This window comes from Sitodiplosis mosellana, unplaced genomic scaffold (assembly GCF_009176505.1).
Source record: "Sitodiplosis mosellana isolate CC-2019 unplaced genomic scaffold, AAFC_SMos_1.0 Smas_scaffold_1, whole genome shotgun sequence".
NCBI classification, from domain to species: Eukaryota; Metazoa; Arthropoda; class Insecta; order Diptera; family Cecidomyiidae; genus Sitodiplosis; species Sitodiplosis mosellana.
Window position 1 is genome coordinate 22,062,402 of NW_022595244.1, and position 21,974 is coordinate 22,084,375.

Sequence of the window (21,974 nt, forward strand, 5' to 3'; positions counted from 1 at the left end):
TATATAATGAAAAACGGCACACATCTTATCGATGCTCATAGTTTTCGCAGAAATCGAATTGAATTCAATTGTTATGAATCGATTTTATTTGTGAATGTAATTTATTCTTTAGTAATTTACTTCAAATTTTTTGCGGTTTTTTTTTTATCATTTACACAAATTTTTTCAAAAAGTTGCGTTTATTGAACGAGAGAAAATTCGAGGTGAGACTAGATGAAAAAAGTACATGTTTTTTTGCGTGATTCTACTTGTTTATTAAATTCAAATCGATGCTATAAGGTAAATAGTTTCCTAAGATCCTAGTTATTATATGTAGTTTAAATTAACAAATTTAATTCTACAAATTGTTTACTTTAGTATTCATAATAAAAATTCATTAAATTAATTCAAGTTTTTGTTGTTGTTTAGAATATCTAATAGTTTGTTTCACTTTGGTTCGACTAAACTAACGAAATTTTTGTTGATTTTTTTTTCTCTAAATTTTATTTGGTTCGTTCTTGTTTTTTTGTTCATTCATTTGATAAGAAAAAAATGTGTATTGTATTTTATTTTCATTTTTTTTTTCGTCAATTGTTTGAAAATGATTTCAAACTCGGGGCAGAATACAATCCAATTCCAAAAGAGGTGTAAGCATTTTTTTTTTCCAATGAATATAGGAGCTTATTCTCAAGTTCTACTCTCTCTTATAATAGATCCAAGATTGTTTTGGTGATTTATTTCAGAGGTGTGTGTGCGGACTTAGTTGTGAAACTGTGCAATTCGATCGGTATTTGACGACGAGGTGACAAAAAAAAAATTTAATCGATGTTGATTTTATTATTTACTTCGTTTGTAGATTGTTCTGGTGTTGCTCATCATTTGGAAGAATATCCCCCAAATGTGTGTATGTGCTTGAATGTTTTATCTGTGTGTGTAGTAATATTTCGAATCGAAATGTGACTAATTTTGACATAAGAATTTTGTTTTGTTCATTTCGATTTTTTTTTGTCAAGGAATTAATTTACTTTAAATGGTGACGTCGAATAACACATTTCGGAATTTAGGCGTTCCACTAATGGCTAATTTTGAATTATACGATTATTATTGTATTGTTTTCTTTCACATATAATTGACGTGGTTTTGGGTTTAGTTTTTATGAAAAAAGTGTCTCGGGCTAACGCGAAATTTTCTAACATCTAATTCGATGAAGGAAAAATTCTAAGTAAGTATATGGTTTAGAAAGTCGATTTGTCTGTTATTTAGTTTGGAAATCTTAAGTCTTTTTTGCGTTAAGAAAACAAAAAACGCTCACATTTATTGCTGTGACTAATCAATAATACAATTTGTCTGTGAGGCTTTGAGTGAAGTGAATCAATAAGGTAAAAGAATATTGCGAGTGAAGCTAGATCCATTCATTTATGTTTTATTTTACAAAAAAAGTAGATGCCTTCTTAGAAACATTATTATTTGAGAGAGAGGAAGAAAAAACGAAATTTGGTTAAACTTCGGTTCATATTAAGGATGGAATATACAATTATTATTCGATGTAGGTCAATTATTCTTAGTAAAAAAAAACATTAAATTCTCGAACGGAACGTGAAAGCAAATGTGTTTCAACTATTATATAGGAGTTTAGTGTGTGTGTGTGTGTGTTTTTGACCTCTTCTTATGATCTTCTATTAAGAAAAAAAAAACAATTTCAAAGCCAAATCATAAATTTAAATTCCAACCTAGAAGATTCATTCAATTCTTATGAACTAATTTAAGCCTTTTTCCATGTAAATTCTTTAGCAACGCTCTCCTAAAGTCTAGATTCGCCAGCGAAGTTTAAACCTGATTAACTTTTGAGCCGCCGTTATTCAGCACGCCATTTGCATTGCCATTGAACGAATGAGATGATCTGGGTGTCTGTCGAAAAGAGTTGTCTATATTAGTATTCTGATTCGGATTGGATTTGCAAGAACTTTTTTGACTGTGGACTTCCACACTCACCTCAATGATTTGTATGCATTTTTCAATATCCATTGCGCTTACATCATCATCCTCGTCATCATCATCTACGTCATCTTCGTCGCCGCTGCTTCGACATCTACGGCGAAATGCTCGATATTTTCGAATTTTTCCGCGTGCCGGCAATAGCATCATTATCAAACCAGATAAGGCAATAAAGAATCCGGCCAAATAAAAGGCCAATTTATAATCGCCGGTTAAATCGCTAATCCACCCAGCCAGAGGTGGACCAATTAAATTCGCAATCCCTTGTACAAGTAACAGTAAACCATAGGCGTTTGTAAATCGTTCCAATGATATCAGCTCCACTAAAATAATACTGGTGAGTGCATAATTTGCCGCGATAAATAATCCAAACAGACCGGACAGAATCGAGAGTCCCTGCGTTAAAATAAAAAATGAAAATTCCAATTAAGAATCAGTCTGAGATTGTGATAAAGTTAATCGTACCGTGAATGAAGGTAACAAAGGCACCAATCCAGTGACAAGACCACAGAATACCATACAAATGGCATAAATCATGCCTGCTGTCATGAATTTCCGATCGCCAAACCAACCGAGTATAATTTCTCCGACCATATTCACTATCCCAATCATTGCAATGAAAATTGATGCTTGATCTTCTCTAAAACCTAATTCCACCGCATTATCAGCTAAGTACACATATGGAACGTCGTACCAAGCGTACAGCAAAAAATTTGAAATCGCAAACAAGGTGAATCGAATGTCGGTAAAGAATGAAAAGTCCAGCATATCAACCAAAACGGATTTGAATTCTTTGAGACCTTGTGTCCATTGCGTTTTCTCTTTTGCGATTGTTGTCATTGAATTTCGATAGATATCCGGACACGAAGATGCCCGTAAACGGTATCGATTGATATTCAACATTGCACCACGATAAGTCAATGAATGTCGGTGCATTCTCAAATCCTTCAAATAAGCGGTCGGGTTTCGGTGCTAAAATGAGAAAAAAAAGGCAATTTAATATTAAACATTTGTTCCGACATTAGATGCAACAAATTCCAACCATTATGATCCGTACATCCTTGGCATGGTGAATATGAGGATCACGTTTCATCCATGACAAGAATTCCTGTTCGTTTCGAATGCGGCGACTCTTTTGGCTGTCTTTTTTCGAGACGCCACCACCACCACCACCACCTTCAGTTGGGCTGGTCGGGCTAAGACTGTTCTCGAGTGGCACATTTGATCCGTTCGAATGACGCGATGACGTTAGAGGTTGACTAAAGCTTCTTGAATGTGCCAAGCCCGGATAATTTTTCAGTAGAACGTTATGCACATTTTTATTTGCTGACATCAATTCAAGAACTTCAACTGGCACCTGGGAAGCAGAAGCGGAAAATTTTCACAATTGAAATAAACATTTGAAAATGAATTTGAATTGAAATAATAATAAATACTCGTACCTTTTCGCCATTCTTCACAAACGTTGGCAATGTAATCAATGAGCTGAATAAGCGTGGATCGTCAATGTTTTCGGTTTGATTTGCCAAATTGTTGTCGCCATCATTTTCATCGCTACGATCGATGTCATTCCCGTTGGCATCGTCTTTATGCAAATTACTTGTTGTTCCGCCCGTATTTGTGCTATTACTCGCCGAAAATGAATCGGCCGAGATGCCTAATTTATTTCGTTTTCGTCGTAGTTTCGCCTTTTGTTTCGATTTATACGTTGTCCACTCTAAGTCTCTCATAAGCATACCGCAAACAGTCATATTCAAAAATAATCCTGACAATATGAGCGTTGTACCGCGCCATCCATACTCCCTAATGAGCATTTGTGTCAACGGCGCGAATAAAAATGTCCCAATACCGCTGCCACAAACCGATAACCCAGTGGCAAATGAACGCCTTTTGTCGAAATAATAGGCAACAATAACCACAGCAGCTACATAACATAAGCTCAGGCCGAAACCGGCGAATATACCGAATGTGAAACACAGCATTTCCACCGAATCGGTAAATGAAGACACAAAAAATCCAATTGATGCTAACACTGAACCGATTATTGTCACTTTTCGGCAACCAAAGCGATCGGTTAGAAACGATGCAATCGGACCAGATAACAAAGGCATCGCCATGAACAGTGAACCAATCCAGGCCGTTTTGGCTTTTCCTTCACCAAAATATTTCAAAAGCTCAACATAAATGACACCAAACGAAAATGTGATGCCGTCCGCAATTAAATTCACCATAAACGAGGCAAAAACGATGACCCAACCCCAGCCTGAAACAAAGAGAAAAAAAAGAAAAATTGGAAAATGAATGAAAATTGAACAATTTCAATAATAATAAATGAACACTTACCGCCATCGGGCGGTTTCGCTTCGGCAAACTGACTGATATCGTCGCTACTTGATGAGTCCGACGACGATGACGTCGATTCGGATGAGCTTGACGAGATGCTACTTCGTAACCTTGATGTTCGCAGAATGCCACGAGGTGGCATTTGATTGATCAGCTCCTCGGGTGGCTTTTCAGCCGAATCACATTGTGAGCCACTGCCGTTCTGGTATAATTCATGCTCACCACTTGACGGTGAATTCACATTGTTGATTAAATTCCTTTTGATGCTGTCATTTGAATCGTTGTGTTGTTGCGACAAAAACTGTACGTGTAACACTGGTCGTTCCGGATCATTTCCAGTGCATTGAATGCTCAAGCGTGGCTTTCGATTGATATCAAACTTTTCCGTGCCCGAACTGAAATTCTGCGTCGATGGACTTTTCACAATACTTCTGGGCCGAGCATTTGAGCGGCGTTGAATTTTCTGGCTGGCAGAGCCATCGTCAGACGACATTTGCCGTAACAATGGTCGACTTTCATCACTTGCACTTCGTTTGGTATTCTTTGTAAAAAGACCACCACGATCTGTATCACATAATAAATTAACGTATTCGTTATAAGCCACCTGTTTTTTATCATCATTATCAATTTGGTCGCAATTTTCATTATCATCAGCGTTACCTTTACTGTTGTTGGTCAATATTGGTCGTTCAATGGCGCTATAGACGGTTGTTGCGTTATTATTATTACTATTTCCATTGGATTTTTTACTAAGTAGCGGCGTTTTCAACGAATTATCATCAAACATGTTGGCTGATTGTTTTTCGGATCGATTCTCCTCTGTGATATTATCATCCGATTTCGATGTGATGATCTCTTCGTTATCCTTACCGCCGATTTCTTCGCTTTCGCTTGCCGTTTGGCTTCGATCTGTTGGGCACTTAATTGGTTTAACATCAATACTATTACTGCTAATTGTATCCGTCGAAATACAATCCTCACTCGAATTTTGTACGAGTAATTTTGCAGCCGTTTCTTCCAAAGTATCGACTTGATTTGGTTCTTCACTTGTATTCTCTCGACAAATTTTTGACAATTGATTGTTCGACAATGTTTTTGTAGCAGTTTCGACGCAATTCGAATTGATACTGACATCGGTATCATCAATCGTACAGCTATTTATACCATTGGTGTTCGCATTGTCATATCGGTCGATTGCAGTCATTGCGGTAACACCGTCATTGTTCGATTGTTCACAATTATCGGTGTAATCACAATGGTGGCTATCTTTTTTATTGATAAGTCCATTCGACGGATTGCATGGCTCGTTTTGATGATCAATCGAATTGTAATTATTATCATCACCGTTTTGGTGTTTGCCAATTAAACGATCGTTCTTATCATGATTACTGTTTGCTTGAGCACTGAAAAGTACTAGCGGCGACGACGACGACGACGTTGAGTTTATATAAACATCACGCAAATCATCAAGCCCCATTTTTTCGGGCAAAATTCTTTCATTACCGGCGACACTTAAAACACTACACAGAACATCTTTTGAGTCTCTATCATTTGATTGAACTGAGCCCGTGCGTTTTTCCGCGATGCCATCATCGCAGTTGCGCTGCTCACTACTTTTGAATTCTTCGACACACACATTGTTTTGTTCATGAAAGTCTTTATTGCTGTTACTATCGTTAAACGGTTGCTTAGGTGGTTCAACCGACGAATCCGATGACGATTCGGTGCTTGAGGTGCTAATTGTCCCATTAGCGGCTGAGTGGCTGCTGTTGTTGCTGCCATTTTCAATGGCCGTTGGCTGTTGGCTGGTTGGCACAGCAACACCAACTGACTTATTATTGATAAAATTTCTTCTATCCGCATCCATTCCGTGAGATCGCGACAGAATTGACGCCTAAATAAACACAGTAACGTAGTTATCATGCGGATAAACTGCACACAATTGAACCACTGGAACGGAAGAAAGAGAAAAGTACACAAAATATGCATCAATCAATGATTGCCTTCCGATAGCAAAGGTCAAAAGCAATTACAAACCTGGTTACAAGGATCTTTACGAGATTTTCTTTTGACAGGTACAAACGATGATGGTGAAATGCTATCACCAATTTGAAAACGTTTCACTCGACGTTCTTCCATACGGTATCCCACACAACCGTTGGCTTAACCAAATCTGAAAATGGATAAACAAATTTTTGGTGAGTATTTCATGGGTTTTTGCATTAGGAAAATTAATTGGTGAGCTTGGTTTTCTTTTTGGTTTGTTTAACTGACTGACTATAAATTACAAAGAATTACATAATGGCGACTCGAAACGAAGGAAATACATTTCGCAACGTTTGTTTTATCAGGCCTCACACGGTTTCATAATGATAATGGCTAATCGATTAGAAAGATAACGGTGAGACGGGCCGAGTGAGTTGTTAATCGAAATGTATTTACTTTGTATTTTTCCATGAAGAATACGCGTCTAATATATAGATTTCGGGTGATTTTTCTGAGCTCTGAGACTAAAATTGTGTAATATTCCATGTGTCTTTTTACCAAAAATTGTCAAAATTTCAAGAAAAATTCTCTTTTAGTGGCTTTATGTAATTTTTCAGCGATTATAAACACGCAACGCGTTGCAGTAGTATCGACAATGTATTTACTTCCTTCATCGATCGCTTTTTTCGGTTCAATTTTGAATATTATCAACCATACCTCTTTCATAATCGGTCTCATTTTCTAAATGGGCCGAATAGATAAACTCATTTTCATAGTTGTGCACACTCAACAGTTGCGGCTGTGGCAAATTGTTGAAGAAATGTTATCTTGTTTTATACGAAACTGATAACATTAGATTATTATGAAAAGTTTTTTCGAGTCGAAAAATAGGAAGAAACCCACAATGACCATAGGTAAACAAAAAAGAAAAGAAAACAAATCAACGTCACACGAAAGGCTAGAGTATATCGATTGATTGATAGCAAATGTTTGTGCTGTTCTCGAATGAACGCCGCCGCAAGCAAAAACAGAACAAACGAAAGAATAAAGCAATCGGCGTGTATATCATACGTACAGGTATAAAAAACATATATATAATATAGGAGCAACGAATGCATAACGCCAAATCGTCGTATAGCGTCAAAATATCCAAATGCCACGGTGGTCATGAAATCAAATTATGTACACATTGTTAATGTCAATTGAAATACAGACAGCGACAGACTCACACGCACACAAAATAACTCTGAAAAAAGAGAATGAAATTGAAATTGACATGGACTTTTAACGGTACTACTGTTGGCTATTTATATCATAGCAATCGGTTTCGACGCGAAATCTCTCGAGAGAATGTTTGGCAACGAAGCAGCACACTATCGCCGCTGTTCGGTCGCCACGCTCGAAATTAACTAACCAACCAACAAAACAAACAAATACAATGACACATAGTTAAAGCGATTGCCCAGCTGTTGAATTTTCTCATATTGTCGCTTTGTGGCGCAAGCGAATTTCTGGCGATTGATTGCAAAAATTGAAAAAACGACAACGTGCGCGAGAAAGAAAAACCTAAAAATAAATTAAAAATTCAAAACAGAAGCCAGTTCGCGTAGACAAAGACGCAATAACAAAACTAGCCATAGATGAAAGGAAGAAAAAAAAACCGTTCGCTGAAAGGAAATACAAATAACGAGCAAATTTTTCATGAGCGGAAGAAATATTATCATTGAATGATTCAGCGATGCAATTATGAACATTTGAAAAAAAAACACGTCTAATGATAGAGTCGTAGTTGTTCGTTTTTTCTTATTTGAATTCCTCTTAAGCATTCTCTGTGGCTAAATGGGCCAGTGAAATGAACACATGTTTAAGCTTAGTGCGGCCAGTAGTTGGCAGTCCGATCTATAAATTATGGGTAGCTCATTTCATTGAGCGTACCATTGAAATTGAATACGGCATTGGTCAATGGCAAACGGAAAATATGTTTTATTCAATGCGTGTGAAATCTCATGTCTTCATACACATGCTCGATATATATTCAATGATTGGAAAAATGCTTCAATTGCACTTTTCGATATCAAGTAAATAAAAACTAATCAGTTTTGAAATGCTCAACATTTCCTACTTAATGAGCTTGATTGGAATCCAATGTCTCTCTTCAGAGCACCGAGACGTTTTTATTCACCTGATTGATTAAAGGGAATTCATGATCAACATCTCGAAAGAAACAAAAGCTCCGACGCGAATAAAGTATTTTGTGACAAAGCGAGCAAAAGGCGAGAGTGAACAAAAAAAAATCAACAAAATTATCAAAAAGCAAATATAATGGCTTCATGTGGCACAATCCAATTAAGTCTAATTGTGATGATATAGTAGATATACGAAATCAATTAAGTGAATACTCCGTGTTTAACGCATATGAACATAAAAACGCTCGAACGTGGAATCTAAGACCAAAGATCTAATTTGTATATTTTGAAACCGAGTGCAGATCGCTTACTTTGTTTGAGGCTGCTGAACATTTTTTTTGAGAAACATTTGGAATATTTGCTCATGGCTGATAGCAGCACATCGACTTTGGTCTTTTGCCTGTCTTCGTTTTTTTTTTTCGTTCGTTCGTTCGTTGCGTAAAATGCATTTCAGAAGCAGGTCACTATAAAATCACGTATATTTGGAATGAGTAGAAAAAAAAACAACCAACAACTAGCAACAACAACAGCCAAGTGTTTGTGTGGTCATTATCAGCATGATTTGAAATTATCAAGTGGTGCGCGCGCGCACACACACAGCCAACCAAATATAGATTTAGTCAGACGATGTGATGTTTATGTCAATGCCAAGATTCAAATAAAATGCAAATTTATCGCAGATTAAACAAAACAGAATTGACGATTGAGAACACACTCATATGCAATATGGTTGCTATTTGTGCCCTCTTGATCAGTCAATCGAAAATAATGATTTTCTTGTCATTCAAAGTCCGAGCTTCGGCATTTGCAAGTGAATGATCGCTTTCCACCAACAGGCTTGATTACGTAATTTTGATCTATAAATCACATACAATGTGATCCCTTGTTTTCTTTTTTATTACTCAACTGAATGCGACAAGTGTCTCAAGTGTCGACGAACGAAACCGTTCAATCAACACATTTCCATGGAATGAATTCGTTGTGCGATTGATTGTTGGAAAACTAACAGATAGTAGTGAATGGTATTAGAAATAATGGAGCTATTACGCACAGAATAGATAGCATGTGTGTCATGAGCATATCTCAATTGCTATCTCCATAATTCCATACACTTTTTGTAATTTCTGTATTCAATGAAGATTTTTTCATACACGTTCCAGGTGGACTACATCACTCGACAACAACCAAGAGTCGACAGAGGACACAAAGAAAGAGAAAAAAATCGAAAATTTTTCAATGTCGAAGCCCTCTTGAATGTCACTAGCATTGTGTTTGAACACTATTGTGCGTGGCCGCATGCGCATCAAACCGATTGAAAACAAGGAACGAAAAAAAGTGCAAACGCGATGCTTTTAAAAGTGGATTGCATGCGACAACTGTACTAGTGCTGCACTTTGCATTAGAAGCCGTTTATTACCGTGTGTGTTTTCTTACTAAATGAAGAATCATCGAAAACGACTCATGTCAATCGCACGTTTAAAAAAAAAGACCAGCCAGTGCAAGCACTTCAAACAGCTGATTGACTGGCTCTATTAGTTAATTGAGCATGTATTGATAACATAACACGTGCGTTCGCCGAACAAAGTCACTGTTCCGACTGTCTAAACGCTTCCACAATCAATGAAAGTTGAATGAACGACACAAGCACAAAGGATATATTTTTAATGTGAGAAATTATATTTATATTTACCATGGTTTCAATCACTATGCGCGGCTCAAATCAATACACATTTGCTTCTATCCAAAAGCATGAAAAATAATTTCAAAGGTCACCACAAAGTTTGGTTTTTTTTTTTTGAATCGCAAAAACAATTCTATTTCCCTTCAAAACACAAACTCTATTACAAGCCACTAATTTCACTAATAAAAAAAAACCAGTTGAAAACTAGAATTCTCATGTACTTTCTGATACAATTGCTTCGTCTTTTTTTCCGTTGGTTCGTTTGTTTGTTTGTTCGTTACGAAATGGTTTTTTGTAATTTCCGCGACATCAATTGTACTCCATTTATAAGTGGTCACAGTCAATTTGGTTCTTTCGATTTGTTAATTGTTTGTCTTTTTGGTTTCAATTTTTGCAATTGAACTAAATTAATGTCAATAATAATGATACTTGATTCGAGACCAAAGGCACACAATCACAAAGCAAACGAGATAGATCGGTGAAAGATATCTACATACAAAAACATACAAAAAGAGAAAAAAAAAAATCGATAAAAATCAACGAAACACGTTCAGATACAAAAAGTTATATTCGAATTGGCACAAAAATCAGGAACCAAAAGAAATGTTGTTTGTCGATCACACGTTTACTCGTTGCACGTTTTTCCATTGAAACAATCGTCGGGTATAGTGAATTCAGAGAAAAAAACACAGAAGAAGAAAAAAACAAAACAACAAGAACCAAACACTATTCAATTTGACTTTTTTCAAAACAAAGAACGGACACTCAATTTTGGCGGTCGAAACGATGCCGTATAGACTGACGATGCACGATTCAACTCAATGCAACCGCTCAAAATAACGCCGACTGATGGTGTGATTGACATTCTATGCACATCGAGTGGTAATCTCGTCTCTCGCATGCGATTTCAGCTCATATTGTTAGTGTTTCGTTATTTTTCTCGGTTGCTGTAAGTTGTGTGTTGTTTTTTTCTCTTCTTTCTTTCCTTCGTGTATTGAGAGAGATCGTGTAGCCGTTTATATTCCGATTGATTGAATGGCTCACACTTGCGATAGAATGAGAACGGTCGGACTCTTTCAAACGCACAACCACCAATAACCCATTATGCAGAGGTTGACAAATATTAATCTTCGCTTTCGTTTCGTTATATTGCTGCTGCTGCTGTCGTCGTTGTCGCTGCTACGTGATATGAAAGCGTCTGCTTTATGTTGGTTTGCCAACGGATGAATTTGAATGTGTATGTGTATGTGACTGTGTGTGTTTGTGTGTTCGATTGGCAACCACAACAAGTTATTTGAATTACGCTGAGAATGAAACAGTCTCGGCTTAAAGTCGAACATACCATGAAATTCGAGAAATCATATCTACAAACGAAATCAACAACAATAAATGAAAAACGACATTTTGCTGTGTGTATCTTCTTTGTGCTCGATTGTGATTTGCTCAAATGCAGTATGGATACTTTTGACAAGCGTCAAAGACAAAAAAAACATTAGTTTCTTATCGATATATTGTGTTGATAACGCACGCTTCACTGATGACTTACAGTAAAAAAAAATTTACACCAGACAAACAAAGTCGAAAAAAAGTTACGCACACACACACTGATTACACTAGTACAATGTATCAGTATGAACACAGTTTTGTTTCATTAGATCGCAATATTCTAATCGCTATTCAAGTGCTTCTTTACATCTCTAATTGATTTGTTGCGGCCACACATGAACATTCGGCTAATTGACCCTTTGGCTCAATGAGCTTCTGGTGTTTTCGTTGCTGTGTGTACGATTTTCACTGAAGTATGAAGCGAAATCATGTGACTTTTATAGTTATAATTTATAATGTCATCCCGTCATAAGTTTCGCCCGGAGATACATACACAGAGAATCATATGACAACACAGATTATAGCTAATCTCTCCGTTGTATTATCGATAAGAATCTCATAAAACTTACACATTCATTTTAGTGCAATGCATTTACGTTATTAGCGCTTATCTATTTTTCGTTTTATTTATTCATGCCAGCTATTCCCATGGCCAATTTGCGTCTTGCCCCGCTAGTGACTACCAATTACCCATACGGGTTTTTGATTTTTAAATATAGATCATTTGTTGCGAACGAATTATTGTCAGTGACCATTCCGTATTTAAACTGTCATTTTTTTCTTCAATTTTATTAATCATAGAAAAATGCATCAAACCAGCGTATACTTCTCTTTTTTTTATTGTTTATTTAGACTCAGACTGTAAATAATTGTGAAACTCAATTTAAAATCGACATTTTGCACATACCTTCACAGAACACTGTACTGAATAACTACCCAAGAGAAACGGCCAATATGTTTATACGCTGTCTATCCGCCAAAAAGACACTACAATATATATTCACGCTTATTGGACGCCGAATTCAATATATATTCTAGTGTATATTCGGTGTATTCTTCAGCGTGAAACATATTGAATCAATGAATGCATTCATGGCCAATAGAGGGCACCTGAATATGTTTCAATATGTTTCACGCTGAAGAATACACCGAATATACACTAGAATATATATTGAATTCGGCGTCCAATAAGCGTGAATATATATTGTAGTGTATTTTTGGCGGATAGACAGCGTATTAACATATTGGCAGTTTCTCTTGGGTGAAAAACAGTTTTAACTATCAACTATTCGCGTATATATGTATTTAAACGAATGTTTCATTTACGCTATGGTTCATAGTACATTGTATAATTGAAATGTCGAAATGTGTTTGTGTGGAATAAATCATTTGGATATAGACCATTTTTAGCATTTGCTGTCAACTCGACCGCAATAGTTAACCTGTCGATTATAAATAGACAGGCGAATGCCGGAATAAGAAGTTGGATTTATGAATATATTGTGGCACGGCATTAATACAAAATTTCATTAGATTATTCTCGATAAATGGGCCGCTTTAACGCGTAACACAAAACCTAATGTATACCTGTGAATGATGAACTTTTGCTTCCATGGCACTCACTGTTGTTCATCACTCAGGATCGATTTGTGTGGGAGTACCATATGTCTATTTTCAAGAAGCTTACACACTATTCCTGTTCAAACTTCACAGCTATCGAATGGATTTTATACGATATCTTCGCTACCGAGCGTATTTGAATGCTTGAATTTTTGTAAATTTCAGAAGTGCACTGAAATGTTCCATGTTAAAAGATAAACAAGCGAACGGAACTGTGCAGATAATCAAAAATACGCACCATTCTACTTGGACTGTGCAAACTGAATGTTGTTCTACAATGTAATGACAATCAAGCGGTTGGGTACAAACGAATCAGCAATATCGGTCAATTTGACAAGAAAAAATCCAATTGATAGATAAAATACAAGTGCTGTGAATAAAGTTCAAGTTGATACGTGTAAAGACTACTATCGTGAGATAGTGTGAACAAAAAAAAAACACGCTGGCTTTAAATTACTTCGGCTGATGACCTACGATCAAACCAATTTGTTCAGTACTGTGTGTCAATGAGCGAATCAAAGTGTGTAAGTAATGCGCACAATGTCGAAAGGCAAAAGAAAAAGGAAATTGCAGTATCATTGCGATATGAGAAACGAACGAAAAAAATGAAGTGATACAGCGACAAATGGTTGTTCACTCCATTAAAGTAGGGCATGTACACATCTTTAAATTGCAAAACGAAAAAACTGTAGTAAAAAGCGTAAAAATGTGCCAAAAGAAGCGTAAGAAAAGTGTCTCTCTCTCTCGATTTGTGTGTACTCATCTTTTCTCCTTTGACAAATTATTTGGTGCGATTCAAAGGGCGAAACAACGAAATGGTGCCATCCAATGCTTGGAGCCAAAGAACACCCTATATTTTATTCATGTGCAAATTCCAGGGCAGCTTCTCGCTTCGCGATGAGTATCTTTTGTACGGGCGCCAATGTCATAAATATTTGATCACGCAACCGCCAGGCGTTCGAATGTGCCAAGTGCAACTGACACACATCCAGCCCGAACGATGCAAGCGTCTATTGAAATTCAGATACTCACATTGGATTGTAGCACGCTTTAATAGCGTCCTCTGAATAATTCACATGAATTTCGGATTTTAATTCCATTTCAAGTACAGAAGTGAAAAGCTAATTGTTTAAAATAAAGAGAAGAGAGAGCAGAGAGAGCAGAGAGAGAGAGAGAAAGAAAGAAAAAAATCTCTGCACATTGAAAAAATATGTGCTGTCCGAATTGGCTGTAATTGTATTGCATTATTTATTCATTCGCTGTGCAACGAGTGAAATGGAATAGAAATTTCACCGAGTTTAGATTTCCTCGATTAGAGGTCACGGAACAGCATCCACCACATCGTCACGTTGCGACACTGTCATTGAGCATCGCGCTTACGTAATGCAAGCAATAGCAACAGCAACAGCAGCCGTAGCAGTGGCAGTGGCAGCAATAACAATCGTATTAACCCGTTAATGAAAGTCTCAACGCCACTAGCACTTCGCGATTTTAATGGATTTTCGCTTACGTGCGCAACCCATTGTTCATTTCGCACCCAAAGTTAAAGAGAAGGCTAGAACCTTCTAAACGGTCGGATTTGTCGATCCGTTTCACTGCAACGAAGGCGAATATTTACTTTATGTAATCGAATTATTCCGTCGAATGTTGGACGTTCAGTCAGAATAAAATTGGTTTTTTTTCGCTGACTACAAATAAAATTGTTGAAAACTTTGCATGGAATCCGAAGCGAACTTTTGTTACCAAAAAGAAAACATGCAGAACTTGCCAAAAATCACTCTTCCGAAGAATGTTTCGATCATATGTAAGAAAACTAAATTCACCGTAAAAATATATTGCTGCAACATTGTGCATCCACTGTTATCTCTCGGCTCTATCAATTAACCCGGAGCGGTGTGCTCTGTTCATGAAATCAAATCAATTGTGTCGTTGAATCTCTAACGTTAGCGAATCAACTTCGGTAGGTCTAGGGGTTAACATAAAAGTGCTAACAATTCTTTCAAGTAGAAACATTTGTTTAGCGGCTGCACATTTTTCATTTCGAATTCGATTGGGCAACTTGCCAAGAGGAATTGTCAAGCGATAGAAAATTTCAAGCACAGAAATATATGTGTTTGTGTATGTGTCATTTTTTCTCTGTTCTGAAGCGGCAGCGGCAGCGGTGGTGGTGGAGTAAAGGAGGAAATTGGAGGAAAGCCTTGAGAATCAGAAACAAAATAAATACACAAGTTCAAATGGCTGGCTCAAAGCATAAGCATTGTATGTATATCGTTATTACTTGGGACATTTACAACCACTGGCAAAATGGCACCAGAGCTGTTTTGAGGCTATGAAACATACATTATAAATATTGTTATGTTTGTGTTTTGAGCTGAGGCTCTCGGGCGTCAACGAAGCAGCACATCGAACAAACATCGAGAGAGCCTTTGCTATCATCACGGAGTACATTTATGTTCATCGTTGATATTGACTCGGCCATATAATGTTGTTCGCAGCATCATTTTATAGCATCAAATCAACTTATACAAAATAATTCAATACAAACTGGGTGGCTGATGTTGATTTTGATTACAATTTCTCATCAAAGTCTCCTGATGCCTGTATTAATTTGATTCTTAGCTACACTGACGCTTGATCTCTAACTCGCACAAGGCTGTGTGCTTGTCATCTTGCCTGCATTATTTAGCAATTTCATGTAGAACGTATTTATTAGTGTTTCAAACTGAAACACTTTCGAAATGCGATGAGAAAAAGGTAGTTCGTGTGCAGCAGCAGCAGCAACTTTGACACGACATCCGAAACATCGACCATGAAAATTAAAATTAGGTACAGAATGAAACAAATGTGTGCAGAAGAAATCGATGAATTTTAACTCAATTCACACTGACTGAGCATAATGTTGGTACAATTTCTCATCAAACAGCATGCAGTAAATGTTGATAATGAGTGAGAGAAAGAGAGCGGGAGAGAAAATGGAGATGTGAAATATAAATTCGGCTTTCGTTTGAACACAGTCATCCAAAATGAAAACGAATGGCTGCCTCGATAAGCATGAAATGATATTGTTTCGACTCGATTTCATCGTCACTCACTGTGCACATAATTCCAAATCGATTTTTTTCTCTCTTTGTTTAATTTATCCCGGTATAATCAATAAAAGTGTGAGTCATTCCCAACGCTGTCGACGAAATGACGGAAAATTGCCATTCTTTCTAAATAGGTTTTAGTAACAGTTTCAATAGCCGAAAATTAACGATATTCAAATAAATTTGTGGATTATGCGATTCGTTCATGTCGACAAATTCTATCGATTTTTCATTGAATTTGATCGGAGAATTTTTCTTTCAGCTTTTTGCTATTGAATCAGCAGAAATAATTTCATCAAGTTCTTTTTTTTTCAAGTAAGTTGAATAAAGACGGTAAATCAATTTGAATAGCAACACAAACAATAAGCTCGAGTTCGAATGCTATAGTTCGGATTGTACACACTTTCAAGGTCAATGCGGAAATGTGGTTTTCCGTGTGATTTATTCTTTTGCGAGGAATATTGTTCTCACAGTGGAAAAGAAAAACAACAGCAGTGAGTGAGACAGCAAATCTTCAGCTCAATGGATATCATTGAGGGTTGGGGGAGGTGACAAAACGGAAACATTGTATGAATTAGATAGACAGTAAGAACAATATGCTATTGATATTATATATTGTGAGAAGTCAAATATAAATGTTTCGTTTGCTCGAGTTCTCCCATTGGACGGGGAATAAAAGTGACAGAAAAGAGTCAAAACATTTGTGAGGTGCGATTTATGTACGTGGTTTGCTTAATCTGGCACTCATTAATGTTGGCTACAAATGAAAACTGCCTATTTTGCTAGGCCTATGCAAAACACGCAACACCTCTGTAATTACCAGTTAAAGCAATCGTTGGCGGCTACGTTGAAATATTTTGTGTAAAAGTTAGCTTGTATCGACTCTCGATACACATTTTTTCATCGTCGTCGTTGTCGTCGCGTACATACATTGATCTGAGGCACTAATAACAACTCAATTGACATTTAAGCTACACGTCATTATGCAGTATTTCGTTCAAAATGTGCAGAGAAAAAACAACCGATTTGTTAAACCAAATTATTTTATGCATGTGACGGTTTTATTGGTCGTTTTATGTCTGCCTGTTTGGAGCTGATCAGTTTGCCAATTGAATTTGTTTTTTATTATTTCATAGGCGGAAGGCAATTTCTTTCGATATTTTTCCAAGTTTGGTCGTATCGTTTCGAATGTGAACGCAATTCCATGTATGCGGCCAACCTTATGTTCGTCGATTGCAAATACTATTTCATGTCAAAAGTCATTTCGTACGCGTTGGAAATTTGCGGCTCGGCAACAATTTTTTGTGTGTACCTTCTGTTTCAACTGTGCTCAACCAGATTTACAAAAGTTGCTAACATAATCAAAATCTCAATTTTTATATACCACTCATAAACGAATGTGTAGGCACTATTTTAACCATCTGATAAAAAAGCGAGCTCAACGCCAAAACGGCTCAATTAATTATTATTTTATTACCTGGTAATAGAATGCCAAGATATTTTCAGTTTTTTTTTTCGTGGTTATTGTTTTGCCTAATTAAGAATGAGTGAAAATCATGCCCATATTATATTGGACGCAAACTTGCCAAAAAAAATCGTTATGTAAATTTTTTTCTTCAACTTTCTTTCCCACTCGTTCTCACTCTAAGGCGGCTTTTTCGCTATATTCTCAATTAAGAAAAGTTTGCCAGCACTTTTTGTGTTCGTTCGTTTCATTGTGGTTGGTGCTTTGACACCAATCGAGTGGTTTGCCATGGCGTTCGACCAAATGCGTAGAAAATCTTGTATGCCATTCGCTTTCACATTATTCATCGGCACAACAATTCAGTCACACTGCTCTTGTTTTTGTACAGGTCCCATCAACTGAACGGATCATATCTTACGTAAATAGTATTACATTTTTGTCTCTTCATTTTGTACGGCATCAGGTGATAATCTTTCGATTCATATATTCATATATACTGTTATTTGAAGCCGAAACAAAAGAGATAAAAATAAAACATGAAAATTTTTTCCTCTCGTTTTGCTTGTTAAATTGCAATAAATGAGGTAGATTTCTTTTCTTGTTTGCATTTTTCTTCTTCTTCGTTTTTCGTTTGTTCGACGTTGCAAACAAAAATATACATCGAAAGAATTTAGCAACGTTTGCGAGAAAAAGATAAACAATGTCAGCTGTGTGCCTTTTGCGCATTTTGTGTTTTGCAAAGTGAAATGGATCGGTTTTTTATTTATTTAAATGTTTTCTAAGATTGACTCTTCAGCCACCACTGTCGTCGTCGTCGTCGTCGTCGTTGTCGTCATATATCCGTGAGAACAACGATTCTGCAAACTCAAGTGATTTTGGCATGGATTTAATTTCCGTTGGAACTGGTTCACTTTCGCGTATCTTTGTTTACATGCACGTTGGCATTTCACTTACATTTCATAACGCATTAATAATCTATAAATAAATTATTTAAGCAGAAAATCAAGTACATTCGCGAACAATCGGCAGTTGATAAACAATTTATATCCGAGAGAACGGCAAATTTATGCGTTGGAAGCATAAATAAAAGCAAAACACGTCGGCTCATTTTGTAAACATAAAATCATCGCAAAGGAAAACGACCTAATCTTGAGTGGGATGGAATTTCTTCTATAACGAGGATCTCTTTACGAGATAGATACTTGTGTGAATAATTCATGCACGATGAAAACGTCGAAATAGGGCGGCCGAAAACCAAAATATCCCATGCACAAAATCCAATTTATATGTTAAGGAAACCAAAATATAGACAAAAATGTTGTTGGATGTTCGACAGTTATTCGATACTTACCAGAGTAATGTTTCGTTTAGTACGCACCGGACTCGCATGAAACACACGGTCACTCGAAAAGAATATCGTAATTGGATTCGATTCGATTCGTTTCGTAAGTTGTGTGTAGCAAATGCTAAAAAACCAAATCCGCCGACATTATAGCTGCACGATTGCTTTTCAATCGACTTCTAATACACGAAATTTGCCTTCGAAATTCTCTTTTTCTCTCTGTCTCTCTCTCTCTCTCTCTTGATCGAAACGTGATTTTACAATTTATGAATTTTTCATTCCACAATTAAACTCTTTGTTGTTATTCTTGATTTTGTTTGTTTTCTTTTCTTTTCGTTTCGTGTCACACAATTAACGCGTTTTTTTATTAAAAAAAAATTTTCGACTTCGGAATGTTCTCGATATTAATTTTAAATTCAAACAGCAAGAAAAAAAAGTTATATTGAAACGTTGGGTACGAAGGTAGGTATCGACGAACACGATACGAAATTACACAATAATGTATCTTACGGTTTTTCTAGTTTGTTTTATTTTTAAAGTTTGCTTTGAGCTCGACTCGCTGGATCGCTGGCTGTAAGCTGACTAATATCGAATGGATGAATTTTTGTTTTACAGCAAAAGGACGTTCGTGTGTTTGAACGTGTGACGTCGATGTCTGCGACAATAATAACCGCAAGAGTTTCTTTTGGAGAACTTGTGTGTGCTCTCCTCTCTCTCTCTCGCTCAGTCTATTTGGCCACCAACAAATCTATTGTATGTGTTGTATACCACGCTCAACAATGTGCGCGAGTATCCAACTACAAGTCACGTATGCTAAATTGTCTCGAATTTTATGCAAATTCGATTTTTTTGCTCTCTATCGTTGTGAAAACACTTAATAATAACGGATGAAAAGCGATTTAGATTGTTATCACGGTGTTTTGTGTATGTATGTGTGTATAACCGTAATTTTGTTGTTTTTGCTTTTTATTTTAGTCAAATGTCCAAATTTCTATTTTATGAATGATTAAATTGCTGCAAAAAACGCGATACACACGCACTCGGATTTATAAAGAATACGCCGAAGGCAACAACTATTTTTGGATTATGTTCGTATATTAATTTTCTTTATGGTTTACTTTCGTACTTCGGTTCTACTGCTGATATTTTTTGTTTCGTTGGCCGTTCCACACGAGTAGAGTTGTAGAGAGATATTCAGATGTCGCAATCGAAACCGTTGGCGACGCACAGGCAAAATGTATAAGTGCGAAATTTCTCAATTTAAATAGTGATTCACGGTGAACAAAAAAAATATAAGGCGAGCATGTGAAGTACTACACACGCTGCCTCGCACACAATTGATGATACCTTAAACTTTACACTTGAAAAAAAAAACAACATTGACAATTGCTGAAACTAGTCGCGCTGTGCAATTGTGTGTGATAAAATGCAAACAAGAGCAGAGAAAAACAAATTCGGTGTGTGTGAACTCCAAGGTTGAACTTTTAAATGGATCGCAACAAAACAGCCAAACAATGCGTTGTGTGTCCCAGTCCCCGACGACTGGGTAAAGTGAAATCGAAAGGGCTTGTGAGCGAGTGAGAGATCGGTTTTTTTTTTATTGAATGCACACTGGCTAACTATCCAGACCAATTCACACTTTCTATTCACCAATTTGACAACGATTTGATCACAATGGAGATGAACGATTTTTCATTTGGAACTTTTTTTCGATTGTGAATTTACTTTTTAACAACAACAAATGAAAATGTATGCGAATTTTTTTCTCTGAGCACAACGCAACTTTTAGTAACTTTACAGTTATTCAACATTGACAGTCTTAATGTGACGATGACGACGATTGTGTATTTGTGTGTCGCTGGGTGATTTGATATTTTTCACTTGCACCAACACATTCGTGGTTTTTGTTTCGTTTTTGACTGGCGTACAAATGTCATCAACGCTGTGTGTACATTTGAAATGAGGAATAATGCGAGCGAGACGGCTGCACAACATATCGTTTTGGCCTATGTGTATTGGCAAGCAAAACGATACTGAGACGAGTGATATGGATAACTGATGAAAGAGACGGCATGTATAGCACCAGGTCTATACGTCAAAATTTACACTCACACATACTCATATCCGAAATCATATGATGCGATAACATGCGTACGCATCCATTGAAACTTTACCGACGAGTTGCTGCTGCACTGCTCTGTTCCTTGTACAATGTAGACACCAACCTATATCGCCAACTACAAATTGAATTTCACTATTTGTTTTGTTTATACAGTCTCATTGGTTCGTAGATTGGCAAATGGTTCGTCGTTCGGCTAATAACCAAACTCAAACGTCCCACAGGAGAGACAGACTGACTGATAGACCGAACATATGATGCGTGTTCGATTTTTTTTTGGTGTCGGCTCTGCGTATGCTCACCAAATGCAGTGGAATTTTCCATTCGATTCTATGACAACAATGCACCCAATTATCATAACACTCGTTCAGAATTATTTTTGGTCACTTCATGTAAACTTAACGAAAGAATATCAGAACAAAACGACATTTGTCGGTTTTTAATTCGGCAAAAACATAAACAATTTATTTAAATTTTTTCCAAACAAATTCCACATGATTTGTTTGTTTACGTTTGTCTGATGTCAAAATAAAATCTCTTACAGACCGACAAAAAATTGTCCAAAATATTCGATTCTCTGCTATCAATTTGTTATTATTGCTTGGTTCTGGTTCAATAAACAATTTTCAAGTGAGATTTTTTGAACTATTTTTTTTTTTTGAACTCACAAAATTATTAGATTCAAATGAGACACCAAACGCTGTTAGTTGAAGTTCGAACCGATCGAAATTCAATGTCGATTTGAAATGTGCAATTTTATCCACATCGATTTTGTCGTTAACGACC

General features: G+C 36.6%; 1 protein-coding gene across 28 annotated transcripts; it reads right to left on the minus strand.

The window, feature by feature from the left end:
• Positions 1-1,376: 1,376 nt before the first annotated feature.
• On the minus strand, positions 1,377-21,969 carry LOC129575272 (uncharacterized). Of its 28 annotated transcripts, none has more exons than XM_055458747.1 (10): positions 10,766-11,283; positions 10,180-10,659; positions 6,355-6,490; positions 4,978-6,267; positions 4,318-4,881; positions 3,417-4,237; positions 3,032-3,331; positions 2,440-2,946; positions 1,972-2,370; positions 1,377-1,887 (listed from the first exon to the last, which is right to left on the minus strand). In XM_055458747.1, the coding sequence occupies exons 4-10, from the start codon at positions 6,182-6,184 to the stop codon at positions 1,807-1,809; spliced, it is 3,879 nt and encodes a 1,292-aa protein (XP_055314722.1). In that variant the 5' UTR covers positions 6,185-6,267; positions 6,355-6,490; positions 10,180-10,659; positions 10,766-11,283; the 3' UTR covers positions 1,377-1,806. The 28 variants fall into 28 exon arrangements, with proteins under 28 accessions (XP_055314722.1, XP_055314643.1, XP_055314732.1 ...); XM_055458668.1 differs by having other exon boundaries at positions 3,017-3,331; positions 10,794-11,261; XM_055458757.1 differs by having other exon boundaries at positions 10,934-11,243.
• Positions 21,970-21,974: the final 5 nt, after the last annotated feature.

Excerpts from the sequence above, each read along its gene's own strand:
- LOC129575272 (XM_055458493.1), bottom strand. The coding sequence starts at position 6,184 with ATGGATGCGGATAGAAGAAATTTTATCAATAATAAGTCAGTTGGTGTT. Across the intron at positions 4,238-4,317 it reads AGCGAAACCGCCCGATGGCG|GCTGGGGTTGGGTCATCGTT; the intron begins GTAAGTGTTCAT and ends TCTTTGTTTCAG. Across the intron at positions 2,371-2,439 it reads CTTTGTTACCTTCATTCACG|GGACTCTCGATTCTGTCCGG; the intron begins GTACGATTAACT and ends ATTTTAACGCAG.